Below are 26,423 nucleotides of genomic sequence, written 5' to 3'. Positions count from 1 at the left end.
TATTTAGCAGACAAGCAAGCAAAGAAAAGAATAAGAAAGAGAAGCATTACCAAAGTAAAACTTACATGCTAAAGAGCTTAAATGTTTGTAATCCAAACTTTTTTCTCAACTTTTACAGAGGCAAGAGCAACTTGCCCTAAATGACTGAGTTTTAGGTAAATCTGTGTGCTGTTTTCATTCTGACCAATTATAAACCATTCATTATATAATGTGAGTCTGCTCAGTGTCTTTCAATTGTTGTTGATGGTGTCCTACCAGTTTTTCCAGAAGCCCATTGTCTCCATAGGCTCCATTCCCTCAGGAGTAACTGCCCTATTTTATATACACATTGGGTGCCAGTCTTGTACTCTGAATAAAATATCCAAGTTACTATATAAGAGTAATTGTTATTAAATCTGGATCTCTTACCTTGAAACAGTCTTTAGCTGCCTCATGAAAATTGTAGTGTAGTAACTTCATGGCGAGGTTGACTTTGGTTTCACCTGCTGCAGGGGGAAGCCCTAAGCTCTAGAAAGGATCCTTGAATGATTTGACATTTGACAATGCATAGGATTTTCAGAGTAACTGACCCTGTTAAGATAAAACTTATCAAAATAAAACTGATAAAACTTATCAGATAAAACCAAACAGTTTACTATGGCAGTAAGAACACTTGGTTTCTAGTGCTGTGGTCATAGAAAATTAGTGTGACATTATTGGTTTGTCTGAGAATAGCTGTAGGGATGGTGTTGGGGAATATAACAGAAAGAAGGGCTCCAGGAGAAAGGTTCATGGAGAAGGTCTTTATAATCCTTTGTTGATTGGCTAGGGCAACTGTGATTTTATTTTTTTTTTATTTGAATAAAAGCATTTATTAAATCACATTATTAACTGCTGCTGCTAAAGGGGTTACTTGTTTTGCTCCATCCCCTGCCTGAAATTTAGTGGGTTTTCCTCTCTGAGAAATTATTCATGTTCATGAATAATTCTGAAATTGTACTCTCTTTTTTGGCCATTTAACAATCTGAGTCAATCATGAGTACAAAATCAGAAGGAGGATGTAAGACAGACAGCAAGGACAGCAAGTAAGGATTGTTTGTCCTTGAGCCTTTCCACAGAACAGACGTGTGGTTTTGTGAATGTGTTAGCAATTAACCTTGAAATGTGTTATATGTTCATGTGCATTATCTATGGACATTTTATGTTTAATCATCACATTTGCTCATAAGGTAGTTAGGATATCAAACTATATGAACGCCAAGAAATTCAGTATATTCACAGGATCTGTTATATTGAGGTAATATTGAAATAGTAGAAATAAAACTAATAGAATCAGGTATTTCAAGCCTGGTATAGTGTACAATACCATCTATACACAATGTCTGTGTTAAAGTTGAGAAAAGAAAAGAATATTTGAGTTTTTGCTTTTGAGAGTTTTTAAGTGATTACTTGGAGATAAAATCTTCAAGGAATGGTATTTTTACAAGTGTTTTCTTTGTCAGCTCTTTAAATTTGGTACTGATGTCAGAAGATCATTAATCTCTGATGTAATGTCTAAATACTCTGGCTGGGGTTTCACCAGCAGGAACGTTCCTAATGTTGTTCCACTGAATTCAAGTAGCCAAAGTTACTCATGTCACTGGACATTTTTATATATTCAAATGAATAATCATTTCACATTTCTCAAAGAGCACGACACTTCGCCACAAAGGGAGGGAGAAGGCAGGGAGAAAAAACAGATCCTCGTTCTGTTTTGAAAAACTGTTTAGTGCTTTGGATCTCTCTCTGTAGTTCTAGAGCTACAGTGAGAGTTCTAGAGTGAGGGAGGACAGAAACTTTAATGAGGCTGAGAGCTGAGATTGTGCATCAGTCTGGGAGGGGGGATAGTGGGTGGTTTGTTACTTGTTTTACGTATTTTGTGGGGCCAAGGGTGGAGATGTTGCTGTTTTTCGGTTTTTGAGAGGTTAAGGGTGGTGTTGCTGATTAGCATGTTGGGGTTTTTTCTCCTGTCGCAACTGCATTGTGGACAGGAGTGTCTTTCTAATAATCTTTGTATCATTTTATGGGTTGTCAGAGCATTTTCTCACTCCAGTTTTGAGGGCGGTGTTCTTCAGGGTACCAAGAAAGTGATGAGTGTGACTAAATAACAATGTAACCAATTAAGCCTACTTTCCATGAATTTGTGTCCTCTGACTATCCGTATTTTCACTGCAGTATCCTTGTCCCTTACAACCAGTGGTTTTTCACAGAATCCATAGGAATGTAATTGTCTTGCAATATGTCAAATTTTGCTTAGTTCAGTCAGTGAGGTAACAGTGCTCTTTCCCTAGGAAGCAAGTTAAAGTGTTGGCTAAAAAATAGGAAGCTTTTCCAAGCTTACTTATATTTGACGTAGTTTCTTGAAAGGAATTCCTTTTTCTTATCAGCAAATTCTAGGGAAAAAAGTGTATTAAATATTTTTAGAAATAGGAAGTGGATGGAAAGGGTGCAGGTTCATACTAGTTTTAAATGCATGATTGGATTCTGTCTTCAAATATACATGTACAGTGTGAATTACGTCTCTATGAGCAAAGGGGAATCCCAAACCTGTAAGAATGTTAATGTATTCAAATAACATTGTTTGAATTTCTAATAGCAAAATAATTAGAAAGTTCAGTCGCTTCACTTTTGTCATCCTTCTGCATCTGTGACTTGTAACTTCTTTAATCACTTGTGTAAACATAAGAAAACTGGTTTCTAAAGTCTAGAAGTGTTATATTAGTAGCATAATTAACTTATCAACCTATTGTTCATGATTAAGTTGGCTTGCAAAGTGGTAATATTAAATAATTTTTGTTTTATTTTTAACTACTGTGTAGTGTACCAGGACTGTTGTAGTTCATTTTTAAGCATAGAAATTGAGATAATTTCCTCCACATTGACCTTGCTGTCTTTTTTTTTTTTTGCCTAACGAGTGTGCATGCCATCACTGAATGGGCAACAATAACAAAATTATTCTGATTTTTCCTTCTTAACCACTCTCTCCCTATAACTTAAAGGGTTAAATTTAAAAACAAGAAAAGTTGTTTGTCCTAAATGTTCTTACTGAAATCCATTATGCATGAAAAGAGTCCGAGTCCATTTGCAAGACCTCTAAATGAACTCCATTCATTCTGTGCTTAGAAATGTCCATTCAGCCAGAAACAGACACAATAGTTACAACCTCATTTATTTTGCACCAGTACCAGCATATTAAAAGTGAAGGGTTTGTTGTGAAGAAGTATAGTAATTTTTCTGTGCTAGTTATATAATTCTGTAATAAAATTCCTTTAGGATTTGAATAATATAAAATTACACATATATTCTTTGCCCATAGTTGTAATGGAGTAGCATTTTAGTCATCTAAAATTCTTAAACAATCATGAGGATTTTGAAATAGCTATTTTGAAAACCAAGTTGATTTAGCTGAAGTTGTTTTGATGTAAAACAAGTTACAGAGACATTTATTTCTAGTTGGCTCAGAAATTAAGCCAATTACGAATCATAATTAGTGGCTATGGAAAAAAAAAATTTGAAATTTTGTCTTCTAGAACATTAAAACTTCGTTTATGTTTGGAAAGTAAATTACATATGGTATGCATGATAAAATTGTAGGAATGTAGTATTATAGTTTCATCACTTTAAAATCCATGAAGATAAGTCAAGAATTCACTACTCCACATTTTGTTGGCCTCAGATGTTAAGTGGAAATTGTCCTTTTGTGGTCAGCAGAATGTTGTGATCCTGTTGTGTATGGGTGAGAGATCAGACCACATTACATCTTCATTTTGAATGACTTTGAGCAAGATTCACTGGTTTTCCTTCTAAGATCAGGAATGAGTAAAAATAATAAGCAATTAGGAAAAGCTGGTTCACCTTCCATGCCAGTTGGACTTTTCTGAGTTCTGCTTATTGGTGTGTGTTGTTCAAAACGTGAGAAAGTTTTGCAGCCTCCTCTGGGCGTTGTCACCTGGCTGAGGCTCTGGGGAGGAGCACATGTGGGGCTTTCAGCTGTGGCCTTCTCCTGCCATTTCAGGGGTAATTTCACAGTGTGCAGGTACTGTTTAGGGTAGGGGGGAGAGAGAAGGGTAAGAGCAGGTACAAATTTCACTTTAAATAACTCTTTGACCTGGAGTCCTTTATTCATTTATTGAGATTCAGCAGTGGCTGAGGCCCTGTTGCTGTGGCCTGTCCAGGAGTGTGCAGGGCTGTGTCTCAAGCCCATGATGGAGCTGTTTTGTGCTGCCTGTTTATGGCATGAGAGCCTTTAAGTACAAATCATCAGCTTGGAAGGAGGTGACTCTGGGAGCTGGCTGGAACTGGCTGAGCATTTCCTTCAACAAACTGTAGAAAATACTGTTTGTGGGAAGTGTGTGGAGTGAGGGTGAATGGGTGAGGGGCTCATGGCAGGAAAAACAACTAACAGGAAAGGGTAAGTAGAAACATCATCCTCCTTGCTCTCAACCAGTTCTTTATCTGAAGTCCTCCTGCTGGTTGCTTTTCCTGCTGAGTCTCCTCCTCCTTCCGTCCCCTTGACATGCAAAATACACATCCAGTGAATCCCCACACAATGATAGTAACAGGATTTTGTTACTGAAATCCTTGCATATCCATTCTGTAACTCTTTTGTAGGATTCCATTGTTTTGGTTACTGCTGAATTTGACAATGTGTGACTGGCCCCTGCACTATAGCCTAGCCTGGGATTGTACAATGCAGTAATAATTTCAAGCTACCAGGAGTTCTACAGAGTAAAGGTTTCAGGATATGCTTTTTGCAAAGCAAATGGTTTTAAAAGTTGTTCAGGTTTTTGGGTTTTTAAAAATACTTTAATTTGTAAATGTTATGCTTCTGGATGAAAATTAAGAGACATACACTAATTTTCTCTAAAGTATGTGTTTTCTCTTTGATGATTTTCAGCCTAGTTCCTTGAATCACTTCTTTACAGTTAAATGCTGTTGATATTTGATAGAGTTCCTTCTGATCACCACCAACTTCTCCCACTTCATGTATTTTCCAAACCTAAAGATCAGTCAGTTCCCATTTCTTTACTATTAGGAAATGAAAGTTAAATAAAAAGGTTTTGTGACAATAGATTAAAAAAAAAAAAAGGGAAAAATTGAAAACAATGATAAAATATGTCACTCATAATTCACTGCTGACAATTCACTTCTGCTTTTGTGTGTTTAGGTACTTCCCACCAGGGTGGCTATTCCCATGCAGCAGTGGTCCATGCCCTGCAGAAATGTGGCATTCGTCATATTGACACAGCAAAAAGATATGGCTGTGAATCCCTCCTCCAAAGGGCCATCAGAGAGAGTGGTGTGAAGAGAGAGGATCTCTGGATAACTACCAAACTGTGGCACACTGATTATGGCTATGAAAACACAAAACAGGCCTGCTTGGAGTCGTGTGAAAGACTTGGTGTTGAATATCTTGGTATGAATCTTTACATGTAGCTCATTTATTTTTCTTTCCATAGGAGTACTTGCAAAGATGAATGAATTCTGAAAAAAAAGTATGTAGTACAGATGGGTCACAGAAACCAAATTCTGCATGTGTTTACACATTTGCAGGTTTCTTGTTCTGTTTGTTCACTAGGAAGTTCACGTGCATTGAGCTGAGAGTACAGAGCTTTTTCTTGTTGCAGATGTTTTGTAAAAGTATTTTTTATTGTTAAATTATTTGAGGAACAACCACATCAGTTCTCTATATTTTGCTAAAAACATTCAAAACCTATAAAACAAGGATTCATCAACTTCACAATAATATATTGGCAACAGGGTGACAAAGATGCCTGCTTTCTTCTGTGATGTTTCCTTTTTCTCAGGGAATGGGGGTCCTTTCTAAAGACTTAACTTTGTAGGTCTTTTAACTTTTTTAAATTCTGAATACTGCCATAAGTTTGGTCTGTTTGATAGAATATTATTTGGATAAAATATTAGAAGTATCTACAAGAATTTAGAAAACTAAAATTAAAGCTTAACTAACACTGCATTTGTAAACTTACCCTGATCATAAACTCCTTATTGTTAAAGATATGATAGTGTTACTCTCTTGTTAGACAGGCAGAGTTGCAGTAATGATGCCAGTTAATTCTTTGCAACAAGTCATAGGGGAGGAGGTACCTGAAATAAAACATGACACTTGGCTTATTTTAGCAATAAACAAACTTCAATGAGGAAGTGAATTTTGCTAAATTAATAATGTATAGTATTATTGGCAGCTGTGTGCTGTATTCACTGCCTTTTTTTTTGCTTGAGTACTTTACAAAAGTACAGGGAAAAGCTTGTGCTGTTGGAGTCAGAGATACTTGTATGCACGTCTTTGGCTCGTATCCCTTAACTTCCTCCACAGGTACAGAATAATGCAAAATGAATTAAAATTCCTTTTTGTTTGTCCTGTGCAAATGCAGGTCTCTGCAATGAAATGTTAATAAACAAAATTTCAAGCCCTGACTTTCTCCTTTAAACTGAGAAATAACATTATTCCTCTTCTCTGTTTTCTGCTTGTTTTATTTTGTGTTTGCTTTCTTTTTTCTTCTGCTTGCTCTGGCACTGGTGCTGAATGTTGATGAGAGGAAAATTTGACTCACTTCCAAGAAGTCATTTGCAGTCTTTCCTTCTAGTACTGTAAGTTGTTCTAATTATCTCAGGTAGTAGATTGGAGTAGATGCTCACACAAATACTGAGTTTCTGCTAAGCAGAAATGCCTGAAAGAAGAAAAATAATATCTGAGAGCAAGAAATGTGCTAATGCTGTCACCATGTGAGTGAATCCTTGGAATGGCATAAACAGAACTTGTTTGTCAGATGTGTTCAGATCTGAGACTTCTTATGCACATGTTATTAAGACCAATTTAGCAATGTTACAGCTGCTTGCACAATTAGTCTCCATACTAGATTTTTCCTAATTTTTTATATTTTTGTTTTTGTTCTTTAATACCCTCAGCTATCTTCCCTCCTTCTTTACCTTTCTTCCACTGATGTGGAAGATGTCTCAAAAATTTCTGAAGCTGTTCCTAAACCACTTAGTCTGCCACAGTGACCTAAATCAATGGTGATCAGAATAAACCAGAATTCCCTTATTTCATACTATGGTATTAAACAAGTATATTCACATCTTCTGTAAAGATACATAGCTCTTAAAGAAAACTGAAAGATCCTAAATAATGTATCTGTGATTTTAGAGCTTTATGTTGGGAGGAAAGTTAGTAATTCAGAAGAGTGCAAAAAGAAAAAGCTACAGGAGCCCTGGCAGCTAAATATGCAGCTAAGGTCTTTGTTGATGTTAATTTTCTTGAGGGTCCTTATGGGTTACCCAGTCCATCCATAAAGACTGAATTAGAAACCTGAGAGATAATCTAACAGGAATTAATAAACCTGTCCGTTATCAGTATATGGAATGCCAGCTGTTGAAAGCAGTCAGAGCTTTTTAAGAGAAAAAGTGCTCCATGTAAAATACTTGTTTTGAAGCCTTTTCAGTGAAGTCTTTTCAGACAAATAGTACCAGGACAGTAGTGTTCCAGGATTTTTATTTGAGCTGGTAGATTATATATCCATGACATGATGGAAATTCGTATTATTTGTGGGCAGTGGTTGTAACAGATACTCTGCTCCTTGCATTTTCTAAATGTGATCCCCAACTAGCAGTCACAGTAAACCAGCATGGAATGGCAGCAGATTTTACAGGTTTGGCAGTAGCAAAATACATTCCTTTGGATTTAGGTCCAACCTCTAAAGTAACTTCTTGAATGCTGATTTGTGGCTTACCAAATTCATAAAAAATTTTATTTTCCTTTTGACTGTTTCTAGTTTGTCCCATTCAGGCAAATCTGGCCTATCACAAATCCCCAGTGGGAGCTGGACAAATGCACTATCAGCATCCTCACTGTAACAGATGAACCACTTCAAATTAGTGTAATATCATAATTCAGATTCTTTATTGCTTCAAAACACTTTGTTTCACATTGATCCTTGTTCAGTAGCAGGAGCAAAACAAAAAGAATTGAGTGAAAAACACATCATATCAATATTAAGTACAGTGACTGTTGAATAAAGTAAGGAAATTATGATTCCCAGCATTAAGACAGCTGGGAAATATTGCAGAATATACTTTTACTTTTGGGCTTGATAGAAGGCCAGGCTTGTTTTTCACATGACTCTGTTTGTTTTAGTCGAATTTGACTTTTTAAAAAATATTGTATTAGGGATTTGAATAGAATTGCAAACTTTTATTGCACTACAACATCATGCTGTCTTTTAAATGTGTAAAATGGCCCTGTACTTTTCAGTGAAGAGCAAGTGTGTTGACTGTAGGTGCTGCAACCACTAAGAAGCAAGAAGCCATTCTATTTTAAAAGTCTGTGTGAAAGCAACTCAAGTGTTAGTTTTAGTTTTCCTGCACTACTGTGCATTGACATTTAATGACCTTCAGGCCTCTGCTCACTGCTGCACCATTACAGCCTGACTGTCTGCAAAGGATGTTTTAAAAAGCTGTTAAATACAAAACCGGATTGTGAATGTTTGGAGGTTTTTTCATTCTTTCTCAAGTGCATCCTGATACTGTGAATCAATGTGGAGTTTTTGATTTAAGATTATTTTTTTGTTGAAAGACATCTCAAGATATTGATTAATCTTTCCTGTGCTACAGGGCACAAACCTTGTTCTCAACAAAAATGTAGTCTGTTCTTAAAAGCCTCCAGTGATAAAGTTGTATATTTCTTGATGACTAGAACTTCAAGCTATTTCAGTCAATGATTTAAAGCTAATTTCTTGCCTCCAAAAGGAATTTAAGAGCGTTTGTGTTCTCACAGTACCCCAGGAGGGAAAATACTTTAAGCAAAAGAAAATGTGTGTGGGGGTGTAGGGTGTGAATGTGTGTACAAATAAAGATGAAATAATAAACCTTGGTTTGTGAGGTGCTGGTTGTTTTTATTGGCCTGCAGGTATGATGGAAAGGTTTCTAACAGCTGCAGCAGAAGTAGGGTCCTGGCTGTGCTGGGTGCTTTACACATGGCTGCCAGAAGGACTGTTCTACTCTTTGTCTATGAGATAAGGCACCTTTGCCCCACATCTCTTCTTGCAGTCAGGAAGACTGTACTTGGGGATCCAGTAGCTGTTTCTAGCCCTAAATGCCAATATTTTTTATTTCAATGAAAAAGCCTAAATTGGAATAAACATAGTGGGGTGATATGGGCATGGTGTACCTGGTAACAAAACCTTTCTAAATAAAGGAGCAACATCTTGTTTGCATCAGAGGCCTCAGACACTAATACAGAGAAGGGGCAATGTGTTGTATTTTTTTAGATGTCCAAGGCCAGAGATCTTTCAGTTACCAAATCTCTTACAAGTCTATCTTTGGAGAGTGTTTCAGTTTCCTGAGCTGAGTACAATGCATCTGTGCCTCTGGAAATCTATGGTGTAACTATTGGCATTTGCAAACTGTGGTGTCTAACTGAATAGTCAGGCTTTTGGAGAAGTGACTGGTGGTGAAATTCTGCTGAAGTTTGATTATTTTTGCTAGATGATGTTTTTCTGCATAGTTAAGCAGTTCTTATTAGTCTGGTTTGGAGAACATAGCAAGGAACAATTAAAAACATAATTCTTCCATTTTTATGTGCGTTAGGTTGAGATATCAGTAACTTATACCTACTTATATATGATACTTGCTTTATACAAACAAAAAAAGTTTAAATACAAACATGGCAGTCTTTATGCAGTAATTAGCTCCAATATCATGCATAATTTTGGATCAAAATGAACACTTGATATTAGCAATTCCTAATGCTAATCTTTTGGGTTTATGTCTAATATAAATCAGCGGAAGTTTTATTAGCAACAGAATGTGAGTAGTCCTGAGGTTTGAACATAACCTCACCAAATGCTTTAATCAATATCCCAATATTAGTTTTCAGTTAAATTTCACAGAATTGATATCTATTCCAATACTATGTATTGGTATTTACTTTCAATAAATACAACTTCATTTCTCAGAGAAATTAGTAAAGAAGTAACTAATGATAGACCGGTGATCAATAAGACTGCATGTGGAATTGGAAGTGGATTTTATGGATAAGAGGACAAAGAGTGAGCAGCTTTCTCCTTAAAAGTGATTCAAAACCAGGTGCTGCAGATGATTATGTATGAGTGATTATTGGCTTGTCTGAGCTATTGTGTTTAAAAGTCTAAGAGTTTAAAATTGTATTTAAATGGGTTGTTGATATGAGGAAGTGCAAATGTAGCCTGTGGATTTTGTGACACATCCAAAATAATGTTCTCCTTGCTACATCTCTAATGTATTTTACTGTACAGAATTCTGTACTGTTCTAATTAGATTCTTAAGGTAAGTAAAGCACTTACTTGTTGCAATGATTACCAGAATTGAAACTGGTGTATTATAATGAATTCATGTTACATTTTATCTTAAATCAAGGTTGAATTTGTATTTTCAGTGGGGAAAAGCTAATATACTGGCCCGTGGATACAGTAATCATTATTGTAGTCCTGAAATTGTGAATAAAAGGAATTTTTTCCTTCCCCCCCCGCCTCCCATTTTTTCATGATTTCCAAAGCAGAAGATCTGTATGGGAGAAGTGAGAAGTGCTATAAATGAATCGTGTGATGTATTCAAAGAACAAAACACTCTTCTCATTGCAAACAGGTCGGGGTTTTTTTATTTCTTAACTCTGTTTGAACTGCCAGAAAAGGAATATTACAGAACACAAAGAAAATGGTACACATCTCAGTCATCTATTTATTTTCTTTTCCTGTTTTTCTTCAGACTAATATAGTGGGAAAGGCCAAAACCTGTTTGACTGGGATACCTGCAGATACCTGTTGAATCTGCAGTTAGAATTTGAATATAAATATAATTGTTTTCCAAGTATCTCTAAATTTCTTTTTTAGACTGTCTAGCAGTGTCTACAAACTTGTAAAGGAGTTATAGATTTGTCATTTTAAAAAATTAAATCTGATTTGGACATTTTGTGTCCAGTACATGCACATATCTCAGTTTATGTTGGCAGTGCTTCCTTTTTCAGTGGAAGGAAGGCAGCACACAACAAAGAGCCTCCTCACGAGGGGCAGTGGAGGGGCAGCACTGGTCCCTTCTCTCTGGCTGCATGAAACTTAGACAAAAAATCTGCATAAAGAATGTGCTATAGTTTGCAGCAGAAATTCAGTAGTGGAAGTGTTCTTTAGAAAGGAAAAAGACAGACCCACTGCTGAGGTTGTATAAAATATTTGCAGAAGTGTCAAACATACTTATCTTCCTTGAAATGGAAGACTTGCAGCACTTAAATAATAGTTCACTCATAATTCCAGTGACCAAAATCCTTTTGATTTAAATAGGGCTTGTTATGTGTGGAAAGTTTATTAAGTGCATATGTGACCCTGAAATTCTGATTACAATGACCTAAACGTGTGGAACATGTGCAAGCTGTGCTACCCGTAGCTGTTAATGTGATGTTATAGAATGCATTTATTACAACTCACTGGATACATCCAGTAACAATCACTGAGTAGTAATTGCAGCTATTATGATGGTAATGTGTTAGGGACCACTGTGGGGGGGGAAATGCTGTCTCATGTGGTTTGATATATTTATTTTTTGGACACTTAAGTAAGCAGTCTTGTTGTGTTTATTTTTTAGATCTTTATTTGATTCACTGGCCTGATGCACAAGTTGCAGGTAAAAGTAATCGAGAGGTCCGAGCTGAAACCTGGAGAGCGATGGAAGAGCTCTATGAGAAAGGTGATTTAATAACAAAGCCCATCTTAGAAGAAGGAATTATAGTGTGCTTTGGGATGGGGAAACTCACAGTGAGAGATGTTCATAAACTTAATTTGAACTGGATGCTCATATGTCGGTGGAATTTCAGTGTGTAAGTTTCGAGCTTCTCTTTGAAAATTGCAGCATTAGCAGTTTGGTTCTTGTAAATAATATGTTGTCAGATTCTATCAGTGAGATTAAATAATGGTGTGCATACTTTCTTGAGGAAATCTACTGATTAATTGTAATCTCTGTGCCACCACAGAACACCTTTGAACTTTGAACAGAACTTACAGAACATCTTTGTAGTAACCTCCTCTTTAAGTATAAATCATGCCAAATTTTGTCTCCTGTAGATTTTTTAATTGTATGGTTTCCAATTTATCATATGTTGTGGTATTGTATAAGTGCTTTTGTGTTTTAAAAGTTGACAAAATAAAATGGCTAGATGAGGAGCAAATATGCAACTGCAGATTGTTTGGTACTGACTTTTGGGAAGAATTTTCAAAGAATGGAGCTACTGTCTCAAGTTTGGATAACTCATTTTGATTTTCGGTGCACAGCAAACTTCAGTTTATGTTCACAGCTATAGGAAGAATAGACTGTAGATTTAAGAGGAGGATTCTGCTCCTGAAGTATGCAGAATTACTAGAAATTATGTGAGAGAAGATCCTGTCATGCCATTCTTGGGCCATGTGGACCACCCTGTTTGCAGCTTCAGAGAAGTTCCACAAGTGAGGAGAAGACTTCTTGGACAAAGTATTCTATCCACTGATCCAGAGCTACTGAAGTAGTGATTGTACCAGGGGAGTTGTACAAAGGCAGTTATAGGCTGTGTGCCACTTCCAGCTTTATCAGAGCCTCTTACACTTCAGTCCTTTGTTTACTTTTGCTGTGCCTCTGCAGACACAGAAGTAAATTATCTTTGTTATCCTTTCTTCTTTTTATATTGGGCATGAGGGAAGTTGCTAAAAGTGTTTTCTGCCATGTAAGACATTGCAACATTCAGTTTTTAAAGAAGTGCTTCACTGACCTAGTATTTCAAAGCTTGAATAATGCTTCCATCCAAAGATGGACTTTCCACAATGCATTTCATCCTTACACTGTGGAGGTTTTTTCTGATGAATATTTAAGTTGCTGCATGCCACTTGTGCCTAGATATGCCATCCTAATTTGCTGCAAACAGGTTGTATTTTCCACATTCTATTATTATTCCTATCCTATGGGATTTATTCTGCTTTTGCTTGCGTCTTTGTGATATTTTCTGTCTTACAGGATCTTCCTAATGGAAAAGACTATGAGCAATTCAATGGTCTTCTAATAAGTCACTGGAAATACCATTGCTGTTCTCAGAGAGGGGAAAATTGCTTTTGATCTTTGTCCCTATGCATGATGCCTCTTTAAAGACATCTCATGCTAGATTTATTCTTCCTGTGGTTGCATTTCTTCAATGTTTTTTTTCAATTTGCATGTTGCTACTCTCCGACTTTTTCTGAATTTAAGCATTCTGTAGACTCATGATTCATTTAGCTGAGGGTAAATTTTCCAGCTCTGGTTGTCAAAATTACCTCAGATCACTTACAGAGGAAGGAAAATGTAATGGTCTGGTTGAATCAAGTGCCTTAGAACCTTAACTTCCATACTTTTGCTTTAGGGGATACAGACTCTGGATGTCCTGACCATAACTATGTGGTCCTGAAATGACATGCACATGTTAACCACTCCGGAGTTGGAAATGCAATGATTCCTGAGCAAAATGTTAAATAATTTGTTTGCATGGTTAACCACTAGATTTTCCACTGAAGATTAAACACTTGCTGCATATCTTTGTGACTTGCTACGTGTTATGTGAGCAACATGGTAGCATTGGTTTGAATTGAATGTGGGATTTGGTCAAAATCCTTACTTGAGGAAAAGAATAAAATCTTCATTGATTAGGGGAAGAAATTACAAGTTCTATGAACAAGGGAGTTCTTTGTCTTCTCTCAACTTGACATTAGTTCAGGTAGTCATTGGTTCATGTTTGGAATTCTGTTTGTTTGTTTGTTGGGTTTTTTTGGAGGAAATGTTTATTATGTAAAAAATTATAAACTAAGTGCTTCACATTCAAAGATTGACATTTTAAACAAGTAATTTTCTTCTGCAGTCAATTAACAAAGGTAATAATGAAATTATTCAACTTGGCAGTGGGTTTAATAGCTAGCTGTGTCCATCCTGAAGAGCATCTGAAAGTGCAGGGAGAATAACCACTCTCCTCTGTGGAAAGCAAATTGGTGTTTTTGTGGAATTGTGGAACTGTCTGCAAGAGTCATGCAAGATGGTTAAAAGATGTCAGTCTTTGATCTGGCTGAAGTTACCAAGAATTTCTTTAATCACTTCTTTGTATTCACAGGTAGTTTGAATACAGGTATTTTTAAATCTCATTCTTCAATTTAAATTCAGGTTAGTATTTATTCTGCAAAATTCTGCCTACCTGGGGCAGGATTTTAAAGTAGTGTAAATTATTCATTATCTATTATTATTATCAATTTACTTGAATGGGAGTAAATAAACTGTTAGTGCTCAAGACTGTAAAAGTCTTTAATGGAGGGTTTTGGTTTTTTTTAAAGATTATATTGACTTTTAGATCACACTGGTCAAAAGTTGACACAAGCAAAATATCAACTCCATCTGTATTCATAGCTCTGAGAGAAATTTTTTTAGTTATGGCTAGAAAGATTCATTCAGGTTCATCTGAGAGTCCACATAAAGTTGCTGGGACATAGGCCTGCTGTAACACAATTTGCTGGGCTCTGGCCTCAAGTGTCTTCCCAGCCAGTAACCTGAGCAGAGACAGAGCTTCTGGGTCTCTGCCCAGTCCAGGTCAGTGGGCACTAATTTATAAGACCATGTCCCCAGATAATACAAACTTAGTGCAACAATTTTTTAAAAATCTGAATATTTGTCAGAATTATGAAAATAAATATTTTATGAAGCAGAAAACTTGCATAAAGAATTAAACAAAACTCTTACTCTACTGATTTTCATAAACTCCCAAGTACCTCTGGCTGGAGAGGATTTATTGTTGCAGGTTTATTGCTATTTGAAGGCAGCAGGTGCCAGTGAACTTGGTGTGGAGTTGGTAGATGTGCTTTCATTGAGACATGTGGGCATCCTTAAGTTTACTGTTTCTTAATCCATAGCTGCTTAGTAATGCTTCTTCTGTGTACTGCTAATTGCAGGTTTGGAGTTGAGCTGTAACATCAGAATATTATCATAAATAGAAAGTAGTAGTTTCAAGTGATGAGAGAGATCCTTAGCTATCACTGAAAAATCCCCTCTCTGGCTTACCACTGTTTTTCATCAAAAGGGATTTGAGGTTAGCATTTTGTGAAAGACTCTTTTGTCCTTATATGATGTAAACTGGAATTAGGAACTGTTTAAAATGAGAGTCTGAGTACTGTTTGTTGGGGATCTGGTTACCCTCTCCAGTTGATTGCTCACCATACTGAAGTTTTGGGCTGCGCTGCTTGGATCCAATGTGCTTTGGAAACTCAAAGGAATGTGGTTACTGCCCCAAGGCTGGAGTCTCAGGAGCACTTGAAAGAAGGTTGCATGTTTTAGCACTCTCCCCTGTGCTTGGATCCACTCAACTGCCTAAGGCAACTGAGCAGTTATCTCAAGATCACTTCAGGTTAAAAACAATTTCCCAGAATCCTGAGGAGTACCGTGACAGATACAAGAGCATGCCCAAAAACACTCCTAGGGATTCTAAAGCCAGTGCTGTCTTTTACTGTAAGAGTATGACATACTACATTAATTATCTGTGTTAAAATAACACACTCTGGAAGTTTTACTTTCTTCAGGTGTTCTAATCCCTCTGAATTGCAGATGGCACATGGTCCTGTGTCTTTCTGGTTTGCCCTTGAGCTAGAGAGTCTTTGGCTAAACATGCTCATCTTTTCTCCTGGCTAAATCCTTCAGCAGTTTTCTTAGAGTCCATTAAATGTTCTACGAGCATCTTTCCCTCTTTAACCTTAAATTTGTGTATTTATACCCTCTATCTTCTCTTTGCTACAAAGGCAAAATGATACTTTTAGTTTGTTTTTGTAGTATTCCTCTTGTGTAGACAGAGCCAAGTCATTAAATTTGCTGGTTTCCATTAACACCTTTCCAAGGAAAAATGTGATACAGTTCTGGTCAGCAAATGTAGATAGGTATTTATGGTGGTATCCAAACCTATAGCAGTTGAGTCATTCCATACCATGAACCAAACAGACAAGTTTTGTGTACATTTCCCCAAATAATACTGAAAGTATTAGAATGCTTATTTCTCATAGTGATGAATTACAACACTGCTTTATTCACGAGACCTTCATGTGCTGATGAAGAAAGAATTCAGTGCAGAGATTTCCATTTTGTCTTACAGTCTAGTGTTTTCCATATGTCTTCAAACCCTGGGATTTGCATACATTTAGGCCTGACCTTGCTTCCAGAGGGAATTGTGTCAAGTCTTACAGTAGTTTGGTGGCTCAGGGATCAGAATTCTGCACCTGGTCTTGGTATTCAGCCCCAGTGATCAGAAGATTTTTTAATGAATTACCTCCTGGGGAATTTCTCCTGATCAGCCATTGCAACTTCTTAATGTTGAGAGTTAAGAACAAGTGAATGGCAACGGAGAATTATTTTCTCTACTGGTTTTAGAATTTTAGTAGATACCTGAAAGTATAAAACAAACTATTTGTTTTATATGGAATGGAATTCAGTATAGTGTTTACCCACAGTAAAAACTGCCATTAAAAAATCCTGTGTGACTTCTGATAAACCAAACTGATAGCTCTCTATTCGTGGCAGAAAATGTCTTGTTGCTAAACTGACTTCTACTAGCTCAGGAAAATATAGTTTTAATAATTAGTTTATTTAAATGCTGTTAATTTTTTATTATTATTATCTTCTCAGACTTGTTAATGTGCTCCAGTTTGATTGGAGCTGTTGCACAGGAGCCATATGACTCAGGTCAGTCAGAGTGAAAAGACTCTACTGCAGTGCTGAGAGGTAGAGAATTCTACACCTGTGTCTTTTTTCAACAGCCTGCATTTGTGTTTACCTTTAAAGAGTTATAGGATAAACAGTGCTGAGGGAAAAGGGAGGAAAAAAATTCTAAAACTTGGTCAGTGAGACATTTGTGCATAATAACTGGTTATTTCTGTTGTAACAGCTGAAATCAACTAGAATACTTGTAATATCAAGGCTATGGTTTAAATTTTTGTGGTCTCAAAATTGTCCTCTTGTGGAATTATCTTCTCCAGTACCTCAGAACAGAGGCCAGGCTGCCTACAGAATCCATTCCAAGACACATACATTGAATCATATATTCCCTTGACAGCTGCAACATTCCTGTATAGGCATTTGTCAGCTGGCAGATGAAAGCAGGGTGGCAAACTGCTCTGACATGGGGAATAGTCACTTTATGTGCTCACTGGTAATTGGGCTGTTCCTAGCAAAGTGACCCTTTCCATAAGCAGTGTCTTTGATGACCTTGATTTTGGCATTGTGGCTAGCCCATCATCTCGGCAAGCTTTTCATACACACATGCACATGATTACTCATCCCTCTGTCTAAAAATGCTGGGAAGAATGAGGGCTTACAGCCAGGGCTTTTGCCTGAAGTTGGCAAGATTAGTACTCTGGTGGTTGTTGTGGGTTCAGATCCCACTAGAACTCACTGCCATTTTACTAAAATTGTTTGCTTATCTTTTTAATGTTTTGCAGTGCAGCTTATGCTGACATGAAATATTCTTACTTGCATCAGAAATTCCTTGATGTGTCTTGACATATATTTATGTTATGATTATGCATGTGATTTGAAGAGTCTCATAAAGTAACAGAAATTGTTTAGCCCGGTAATTAAAGCCATGTAACTTTGTTCTTGGAAAAAAGTTGGGTTTTTTTTTAAATTCCAAGTGATAGAAGATATCTAATCAACCTTAATATTCTTACCATCTTCACTCTTGGGCATAGACCAGTTCAGTCATCAGATTTTCTTCCTCCATTTTCTGCCTTAAATGTAGGGGGGGGGAAAGGTTCAATGAACCAAATACAGTTTTTGTGCTGGTGGCACAAATTTCTAGCACATTCTTTACTAGGTGCCATATTCTGCTTTAAGTCTATATGAGGAACACCCGACAATTCAAACTGTTGTGTTACAGCTCTACAAAATGTTTGCCTCAAGTGTGTTTATGGTGGTAGAAGTCATATGTGAATGTGTGTTCATAAGTTGCATTGAAGTTTTAATAAGCAAAAGCAAGTAACTTATTTGCCTAGAAACGGTTCTTTTTCACATTGATAATATTCTCTCTTCAGATAAGGATGTCTTGTGGGTTGTTATTATGAGAAGCACAGTTCAGAGACTTGTTTTCAAGGGGAGGTGTTAGCAGATTGGTGAGGATTTTGGTTTTGCACCACACCCTCTTCATCAGATAAGACAGCTATAAAGACGTGGAAAAAATGTTAACACATATTTATGTTAAAGATTATAAAGAAGTCCTCATAATTTTGGTATCTTATTTAAAAATAAGAAATTACCATAGAAAAAGTTCTTTTGGTGCAGATGTGAAAGTGAGAATGAATCTAAACTTGCATTAATGTCTGTGCTCATTTGTTTGCTCATTTTTCTTTCTTAACGTCAAGGACTTAATGGATAATTCTAAGTGTAAAAATAAACCTTCAGAAGATTTTGTTTCATGACTTATTATAATGTATGGTTTATACTTTTTCTGCTAGCGTGTGAATCCTTTTTGTCAAAACTGTAAATAAGCAAGCAAAGCAAGAAGATTTAAAGCAAATGTTCAGAGTTGTGCACAGATGTACCAAGAGGTCCAAGTGTGAATATAAGAACTCTTATGTAGAAGGCTATGTTGAAATACATCACAAAGGGAAGTCCTTGTCCAAAATAACTTTTTTCCCCAATAAATAATACACATTATTTGTGGAAAAGGCATAATTTATCTGTTTTGCATATGTTGAGATAAAGCCTTAGATTCTTAACTATTTTAAACCAGTATTGATTTATTAACATCAGTTAGATCGCTGTTATTAGTACCGCATGGGAATCATTTCCTTCTCTGATAGGGAAGTCCAAAAAGTATGCCAGTTCAGGAAACTGTGCCATCATAGTTATAGGGGGAACAAACTACTTAGAATCTTACCTATGTGCTGTCTGTAATGTCTCCAGAGTGCTACTTTTAGGGGTGCATACACTAGGCACTGAGTAGGTAGCTGAGTTGCTGATAATTTTGATCACATTTTCACGTCACAATGTGTGATGGCATTATTGAATTAAGGTATGGTGAGATTGATTTTTGTCCCATGTAGTGGACTGGGTTTTTTAATCTGCTCTGGTTTGTAATGTGAACTATGAGGATAAAAATATGCAAACATAGCTAAAGTAACATTGCATTGAAGTAGTTAGAATGAGCAGCCAGGGTCAGAGACAATGTGCGTTAAGCCAGTACTGTGCTGCATTATGCTCTTTAGTTTGCCATTTAACAGCTGTGGAAACGGACTGCTTGTAATGAGTTTTCAGTCAGGAAATTAACAATTGTACTTCTGCTCCTGCCTGCTCTCCTGTTGTGCTCAGGGTTTGTCATGGTTCACAGGTGAGTGTAGCAGGAGTAATGGTCACAGAGTTGCAGACAAGCACCTGTACTGTGGCAGTGAATAGGCTAAAAAAGAAATGCTTTGGAGGAGAAAGTCCAGTTTGTGTATTTGCAGTTTTGGCACAGTCTTCCTGTGTGTCTCAGAGACGGGCACTTAGCCTTCTGGTGTCTGTTGTTTTAGCCTGTGCTGTGGGAACACGTGTTATTTCACAGATTTAGAAGTTAATTCCTCATTGATTCTGTCTTAAGAGTAGTCCGCTTTATTTATCAAGGCTTTGGCTTTCAGTCTGCATGTGGGGCACTCTCAGCCTACAGCTTTGATTTAGCAAGTTATGCTGAAATCAAATCCTGTAGAGTTTCTATGAGTAGTGCAATTTACACCCAGCGTGTGTATCAGAGGGAATGTGGGCCTTTCCAACCTGTGCAACCTTCCTTAATAAAGATACAGTGACTGCAGTTGACCTCTTGTGAAAAGTAGATCCATTCGTGTTTTTATTCTGTGGCCTGAATAGAAGATACAACAGAATGGTCACTGTTCACTCAACGTGGGAATTCTCCCTTGCTCTGACTCATGTAGAGCAGCAGGGAGGGGGAGAAAAGTAGGCTCCACAAACCCGGGTTCCAGTTTTGTAATTTACAAAATCTTCTTGATCTGAACTTTATGCATTTAATATTCCAGAGGGTATTTAGAAGTTTGATAAAAATCCGCAGTAGTGCTGGAGAAAGATAAGGCTCACTATTGTACTAAAACAGTGTTGTGGTGCCAAGACAGTATATTTATGCTTTTATGTTGTAAGATTAACAATGCCCATCAAACTTTGTATAATTTGGTATAAAATAAAAAGAGTCAATCGTTCTCTAAGTTGCAATACAAAATACTTTAAGCTTAATGCTCAACTATATTGCAAACCAGTCTGTTAGCAGGAAGTAGTGCTTCACAGTAGCTGGGAGAAATACAGTGTGGTGAAATTATCAGTGTGGTGGGGGCCAAGATTTTTTTGTGTAGATCCTTACTCTTTTCCCCATTATAATTGACTGTTATTTTGCCCGTATGTTTTCTGATGTGTCTTGCAGAATTTCATGATGGCCTTTCAAAGCTGGATGAAATTTTCTATTCCAGCATTGCGGTCAGTCAGTTTTTAGCATGCATAAAAGAACCAGTGTTCCTACGTTTTTCTTTGAGCCTGTGGAGTCGTAAGGAATAGAACAAAGCCTCAGAAGATATAACAGGAGCCTTTGGGAGCTAATGGGGAATTGCAAACTCTTTGTTTATTGCACCTGGCAGTTTCTCAAGATCTGCTTCATAGGGGCCAGACCAATAATTTCCTTGAGCAGATAAGGAGGATGCTCTCTCTCCCTGAGTCAAAGCTCTGTAAGTTTGTACAAAAGGCAGTAAAAATGTATATTTTAAGTGTACTTTCTAGAGGGATTATTGCTGAGATATTGCAAACTTTTATCTCAGGAAATCTGAACTTCAGGACTTGTTAAAATGGTTAAGTTAAAAAGAAGTATGGACTTTAAATCCACCTACAGTGACAACAGCTGTAACAGCATGTATTAAATGAGATTTTTAAGCATTCTAAACAGGTATTAAATTGAGGGGGAGGAAAAATAAAAATAAAAGCCTGCTGCCATTTTCAAAAGCATTCTGTTTGTTTTTTTTTTTTTTTGAGACCTGTGGCAGGAGCTCTGGCAAACTTACCTCTGTTGGTGCTCCACGAGAGAGGAAATATAAGGAAACGTGTCCCCTGCATCTCCCAGGTTGTTTCAAGGCAACGAGTCAGGAGCATTTTACACAAGTTTTTATTTCTACTGTTGATATGATTTCATGGATCTTGTTTGATAGACATATTCTCAAGTCTCTATCTGTCAGGTGAGGCCCAGGACCTCACCAGACTTTCTGTTTCTTATCCATCTTTGCTTAAATCTTCATTCTTCGGAATTAATCCAGAAGATGTAAGTGTGGAAATAATTCTGTATAATCTTCTTCTTCAAGGCAGTCTTTCTGACATTTGGACAATGCAGAGCAATTGTGTTAATCTTCCATCAGGCAAATGGAAGCAATTCTCTGGAGCAGAATCTGTTGACTGACTGGTTCAAATCCAAGCTCTATTTTTCAGTGTTTTGAATTCATGTTGCCACTATGCATTGAAATAAGATTTTTTTAATACAGTTAGACCATGCAATTGTTTTATTAATTTTTGTTTTATATTGTAATTTAATGCAAAAGTCAAAACACTTTCACTGTCATATATTAAACTGTGACTAACACCAAAGCAGTGGAGTTCAAATGGAGGGTTCTAACTTAACCCAAACCAAGTATGTGTATTTAATGAAAGTGAAATGTTTTAAGTGTACTCCCTAAAAAAAAAAAAAAAAAAAAAAAACCCCTTAAAAATATTTCCCTTAAGAAAATACTGGTTCTATAAAAACATTGAAATTTTAATTATTTCTCTGTTTTCTGGGAAAATGTTTACTTTCTTGGCAGTTTTGAATTAAGCTTTCTCTTAGGGACAACACTCTGAAGACATGAATGCTGTAATACTGATTTTAGTAGGGATGGCTCAGATGACTTTAAATGCAAAACATAAGTGACCTGAACTTTCTTGATAGGAAACCTAACACGATGGAACAGACTTCAAAGTCTCCTGTAAGAAATATGCTAGAAGCAAAACATCTTAGAGTGTACTGTAGGAGAAAAAAAATGAAGTTTTTGTGGAAATGTACTATTTCATGTCTGTGACTGAATTTTGTTTTATTTCAACCTGAAATGAAAGCTTTATTCTTCGAGGGCACTAATGTCGTTTTTTGTAACTCCTTAGCTTTCAACAATAGTGTAGAATATTTTGGTTCACCATTGTGTTAAAACAGTGTTTTTCTGACTGCAGTGGCATAATGATTTATTAGTGTTGACACTCCAGGGTTGTTTGTCAAAAGCTCAGCTTTTGCTCCTTCTGGCAGATTACATATAAATTATGGAAATCACTATAGTTTAGGTTTTAACCTAATTAGGTTATACATCTTGAACCATGATAATTTCTCTTAGGGAAAGATGATTGCCATTTTAGTTGTTAAGATATTTTTTCTTCTTTTGGTATTCCACAAAAGGAGCCACATTCCAAGTGATAATAGGTGTGCAGGGCTTTTTGCTGCAGTTTATGCTTTCTTTTTAGGACTTTAACAATCTGTTTATGTGAATTAGCAGTAAGCTGTAATTTCACTTACAGAATTTCATAGAGGACTAGTAAAATGTAATTTCTTTTTTTTTAAATATAGATACACACATCTGTGCATTTTATAGAATTGGTCTGCTCAAAAAATACTGGATTAACAACAGTGATCAGACTTCTGTGTTCACACACAAAGACAGACTTTCCATCTGTAGCATTACAAATTGAAATGCAGCTCAAGTCAATCCAGACAGAGTTCACATACTGAAGAAATGAGTCTGAGCCATGGTCCACAGAGTACCCAGCCTAAGGAGACCCCTCTTAGCCCAGCCCCAGCTGCCTTCCTTGCCAGCTGTGCTTAGTAAAGCAGAAGGACCAAACTATCCCAGACGAGTCAGGGCTGATAGCCCTGGTGGTGGCTGGCCAGGACGGTGAGTTGGCCTTTATCATATCTGAGGTTTGAAGGAAGACATCTGATTTCTGGCCTGTCAGCTCTTAATTTGTACACGTGCATGCACACTTAAGGTTTATTTAAAAAACAGCCTTCGTATCACCTAGGTCCCATTTCACTTCATTTGCTTGTCAACAGGAGCTGAGAAATCTAGCTACATTTTTAAGCTTCATGGTTTTTGCTAGGTACTGGTCATTAAATTGAAGATTTTACACTGAGTTTTACATAATATCTTGTAATGATCTAATAGAAAACAGGCAGTGTGGCATGGTTCACTTGGGCTGAATGTCCTTGGGTTGTATTGCTCACACCTTATTAGTCTTCAGCAAATGTTCCACTTTCCTTTAGTTTTGGCAAGCTGCTTGGAACACCATTTCCTTCTTTTCATTCTGGTGGAGTCCAATTGTTCTTTGCTTATACTACATTAGCCTTTCCCAGAATTTAGCCTGGAGTTTTAATTCACTGGGGAGTTTCCAGTGTGTTTAGATTATAAAATGATTTCCTAGTGTGACTGTGACAGAACCACACTTTCAGATAATACTATCAAACTAGATTTCAGTGCTGGTTTTTTGTGTTTCTTTGTGGTACTTTGTTCTACAGAAATAATGTGAAAAATAATTTTGTCTCTTGAAAGTGATATTTTTCCAATCATCCACCCAATTAGGTAGGATTGTCCCAAAACTTTTTCTTGTTCTGTTTTTCTTTAGGTTTGTGTAAATCAATTGGCGTAAGCAATTTTCTTATCAGCCATCTTGAGCAACTGAAGGAGGACTGTGTGATTACTCCACATGTTAATCAGGTGAGTGGCTACATGTATTTAAAGCATTTGGGTTTGGGTTTTTACATGTTTTTTTTTTTTTTTTGTTAACTACCTCCTCCCCACTCCTATGCATGAAAGACTACACCCAAACTATTTCCTTAGTCATACAATTTCTTTTTTAATTTCTATTTGCGTATTGAAAACCATTCAGGAAGATGACCCGAAGGGTAGGGAAGTCCTTCCTCATATTTTCCCCACCCAGTTTCTCCCAGGCTATTAGTTTGTGTCTGGGTGCAAGACACAAACGAATGGTCCCGGTTACATTTTGATTTTGATTGCTCAAAGATTTTTATGATAAAACAGTTTAGAAATAAAATTCAGGAATCACAGAACATTTAGCATCTTCAGAGTGAATCAGTTTTGGAAAGTCTGTGTTCAAATCCTTCTGTGCTTCCTGTAAGCAGCACTGAAAGCCTTAGTTAGCTACATACCCATGTAAGGGTGCCCTTCCCTTTCTCCCCCCCTCATTTCCTATTTCACATAAATTCTGTGAACTCCTGGTATAGGCAGGTGCTGTGACAGCCCTCGCAGAATTTTTTTTTGGCTGCCCTAGGCAGATCTAGGATGGCCACCTACGTACAGGCAGGCTGCCAGGACACTCGACAAATGTTCCCTTGTTGCAGGTTTCTGCCTACAGCTGTGCTGGAAGTTCATGCTCCCATTCCTTCCACCTCCTGCCAGAGAGAGTGTGTATATGCTGACATGGATGTGGGAACTGGAATGGATGGAGTGCAGGCACATGCTTTTCCCCTTTGTACAGGTGGTCAGGATTTCTGGCAGCTGTTTATGGTTTCATGTCATTAACAGCCATAAAAGTGTTGCTCAGACTGTGACTGTCAGAACCAAACAGCTCTGAATTTAGCTGTCCACTATACTAAAGGTTACTAAAGGACAAGGAATTAATGTTCAATTAGCATACAGCTATATAAGATATTTAAATTCAGTTATTCAAAATAAACCATTGAAATATATGTTAAGGTGGGCAGGTTGATGACTGTTGAATAATTAGTGAATTTACCAAGGTTCAAGAAGTCCTAGCTACAAAAACTTACTAGAGTTTGGCATGAATTGTTGCTGCCTGTTAAATAATCATAGCTTTTCAGTGTTCTACTAAATCACTGCAAGGAAAAAATAGTGATTTTGTTTTGAAATTTCCTCTCACCCACAGTGTCAAAATGTTACCAGACTTACTTTTTCAGTATTCATGGAGACAAGCTCTTTCTTGGTGCTATTTGACAAAACTCTTTTGCTGAAGTTAAAATGGAGGAGACAAAATATTGAGGTGGTGGTGATTCTGAGGGGTGGGAGAGGACTCCTGCTTATCATTTCTTTTGGGTGCTACACAGAAGTTCTGAATGGAAAGAAAAAAAACAACAGTTAATTAGCCATAACATTGCCTAGTGCTCCACCTTAAACAGTTTTATTAATAGCATTGATTTATACTTTTTTAGAGTTAAAGGAATTTTATAAACCATACTTCAGCTTATCCTTAAAAAAGTATATATTTCGTTTCTTGCCTGGTGTTGGAGAGTTACTGAATCTGATGGTAGAGATTACTTAAGTACCATCAAATAAATAATGAATTTCTAAATTCAAGTTTGGGCTGGAAATGCTTTACTGAGTTCTTATTTCACTGTACACAATTTATAATACAGTTTTTTCCCCCCTATATTTATGCATAAAATTCTGTAATGTTTCGATGGACTTACTAAATATAAAACATTTGCAAATAGTCATTGTATACAAAGTCTAAATATTGAAGAAAGTGGAGGAAAAATACTTCCCTTTTAGAATTAAGGGTGTTCTTAAAATTACAGCAGTCCTCCTATGATGTTAAAATTGAAAGTTGGGTTTTTTGTCTGTAAAGAGGAGAAAGTAGGAAGGCAGGAGAGAAATAAGCAATACTTCTGTTTTTGCAAACCAAATTTTAAGTGCTGCCTTTCTTCCTGGGGAAAAAAAACAGTATCATCATGTCTTTTAAAGAAGTAGGAAAGGCCTGTCATTTCAAGAACATGGTATTGCTAAGTTATTTATTAATAAGCAAGCACCTTTTAAAATTTCAGTCTACTATTTAAAGTACTGGTAAACACTGTAAAATGATATTACTTTATTCTAGCATCATGTAGAGTGAAACTTACTATCCTAAAGTTCCAGGTTTGTGTGCCAGAGTTTTGTAATTGACTTGGCAATTTGGATTTATGCTCAAAGAAATCTTTGAAGTCTCTCTGAAGGCTCACAGCCCTGTCACTCATTATGGGAAAAATATATTTTATAAGTATTCAATAAATATATATGTTTCATTTACTAAAGTCATGCACTGAACCCAAATATAAACTGTTCCTCTATGAATTCCACGTAGGAATGCTCATCAGTATTTTTCCAGTCCTGGAGAAGTGTGAATTACTGAATTACCAGAGACACTTGGGTACCTTGTTGATACTGCCATTAATATTGAGCCCTATTGTGTAAATTTGTGCAAGGTAGAAGTGCATATGAGACATTAGAATACAACTCCTTTGTACATAAACTCACCTAAACTCTTCTTCTACATAGAAAATATTCATAGGCTTGTGTTTCAGT

At 36.7% G+C, this 26,423-nt stretch overlaps 1 protein-coding gene across 1 annotated transcript in view; it reads left to right on the top strand.

The window, feature by feature from the left end:
- The first annotated feature begins 1,014 nt into the window (after positions 1-1,014).
- Positions 1,015-26,423, top strand: part of LOC134046649 (uncharacterized oxidoreductase ZK1290.5-like) — a 31,527-nt gene continuing 6,118 nt past the window's right edge. The window contains exons 1-4 of the mRNA XM_062497316.1: positions 1,015-1,060; positions 5,186-5,434; positions 11,647-11,748; positions 23,731-23,822. Of these exons, the coding sequence (XP_062353300.1) occupies positions 1,015-1,060; positions 5,186-5,434; positions 11,647-11,748; positions 23,731-23,822 (489 nt within the window). The remainder of the gene's footprint in view (positions 1,061-5,185; positions 5,435-11,646; positions 11,749-23,730; positions 23,823-26,423) is intronic.

The sequence above is a fragment of the Cinclus cinclus genome, chromosome 8 (genome assembly GCF_963662255.1).
Source record: "Cinclus cinclus chromosome 8, bCinCin1.1, whole genome shotgun sequence".
Classification (NCBI taxonomy): Eukaryota; Metazoa; Chordata; class Aves; order Passeriformes; family Cinclidae; genus Cinclus; species Cinclus cinclus.
This window is presented reverse-complemented; position numbering and strand designations above follow the sequence as displayed.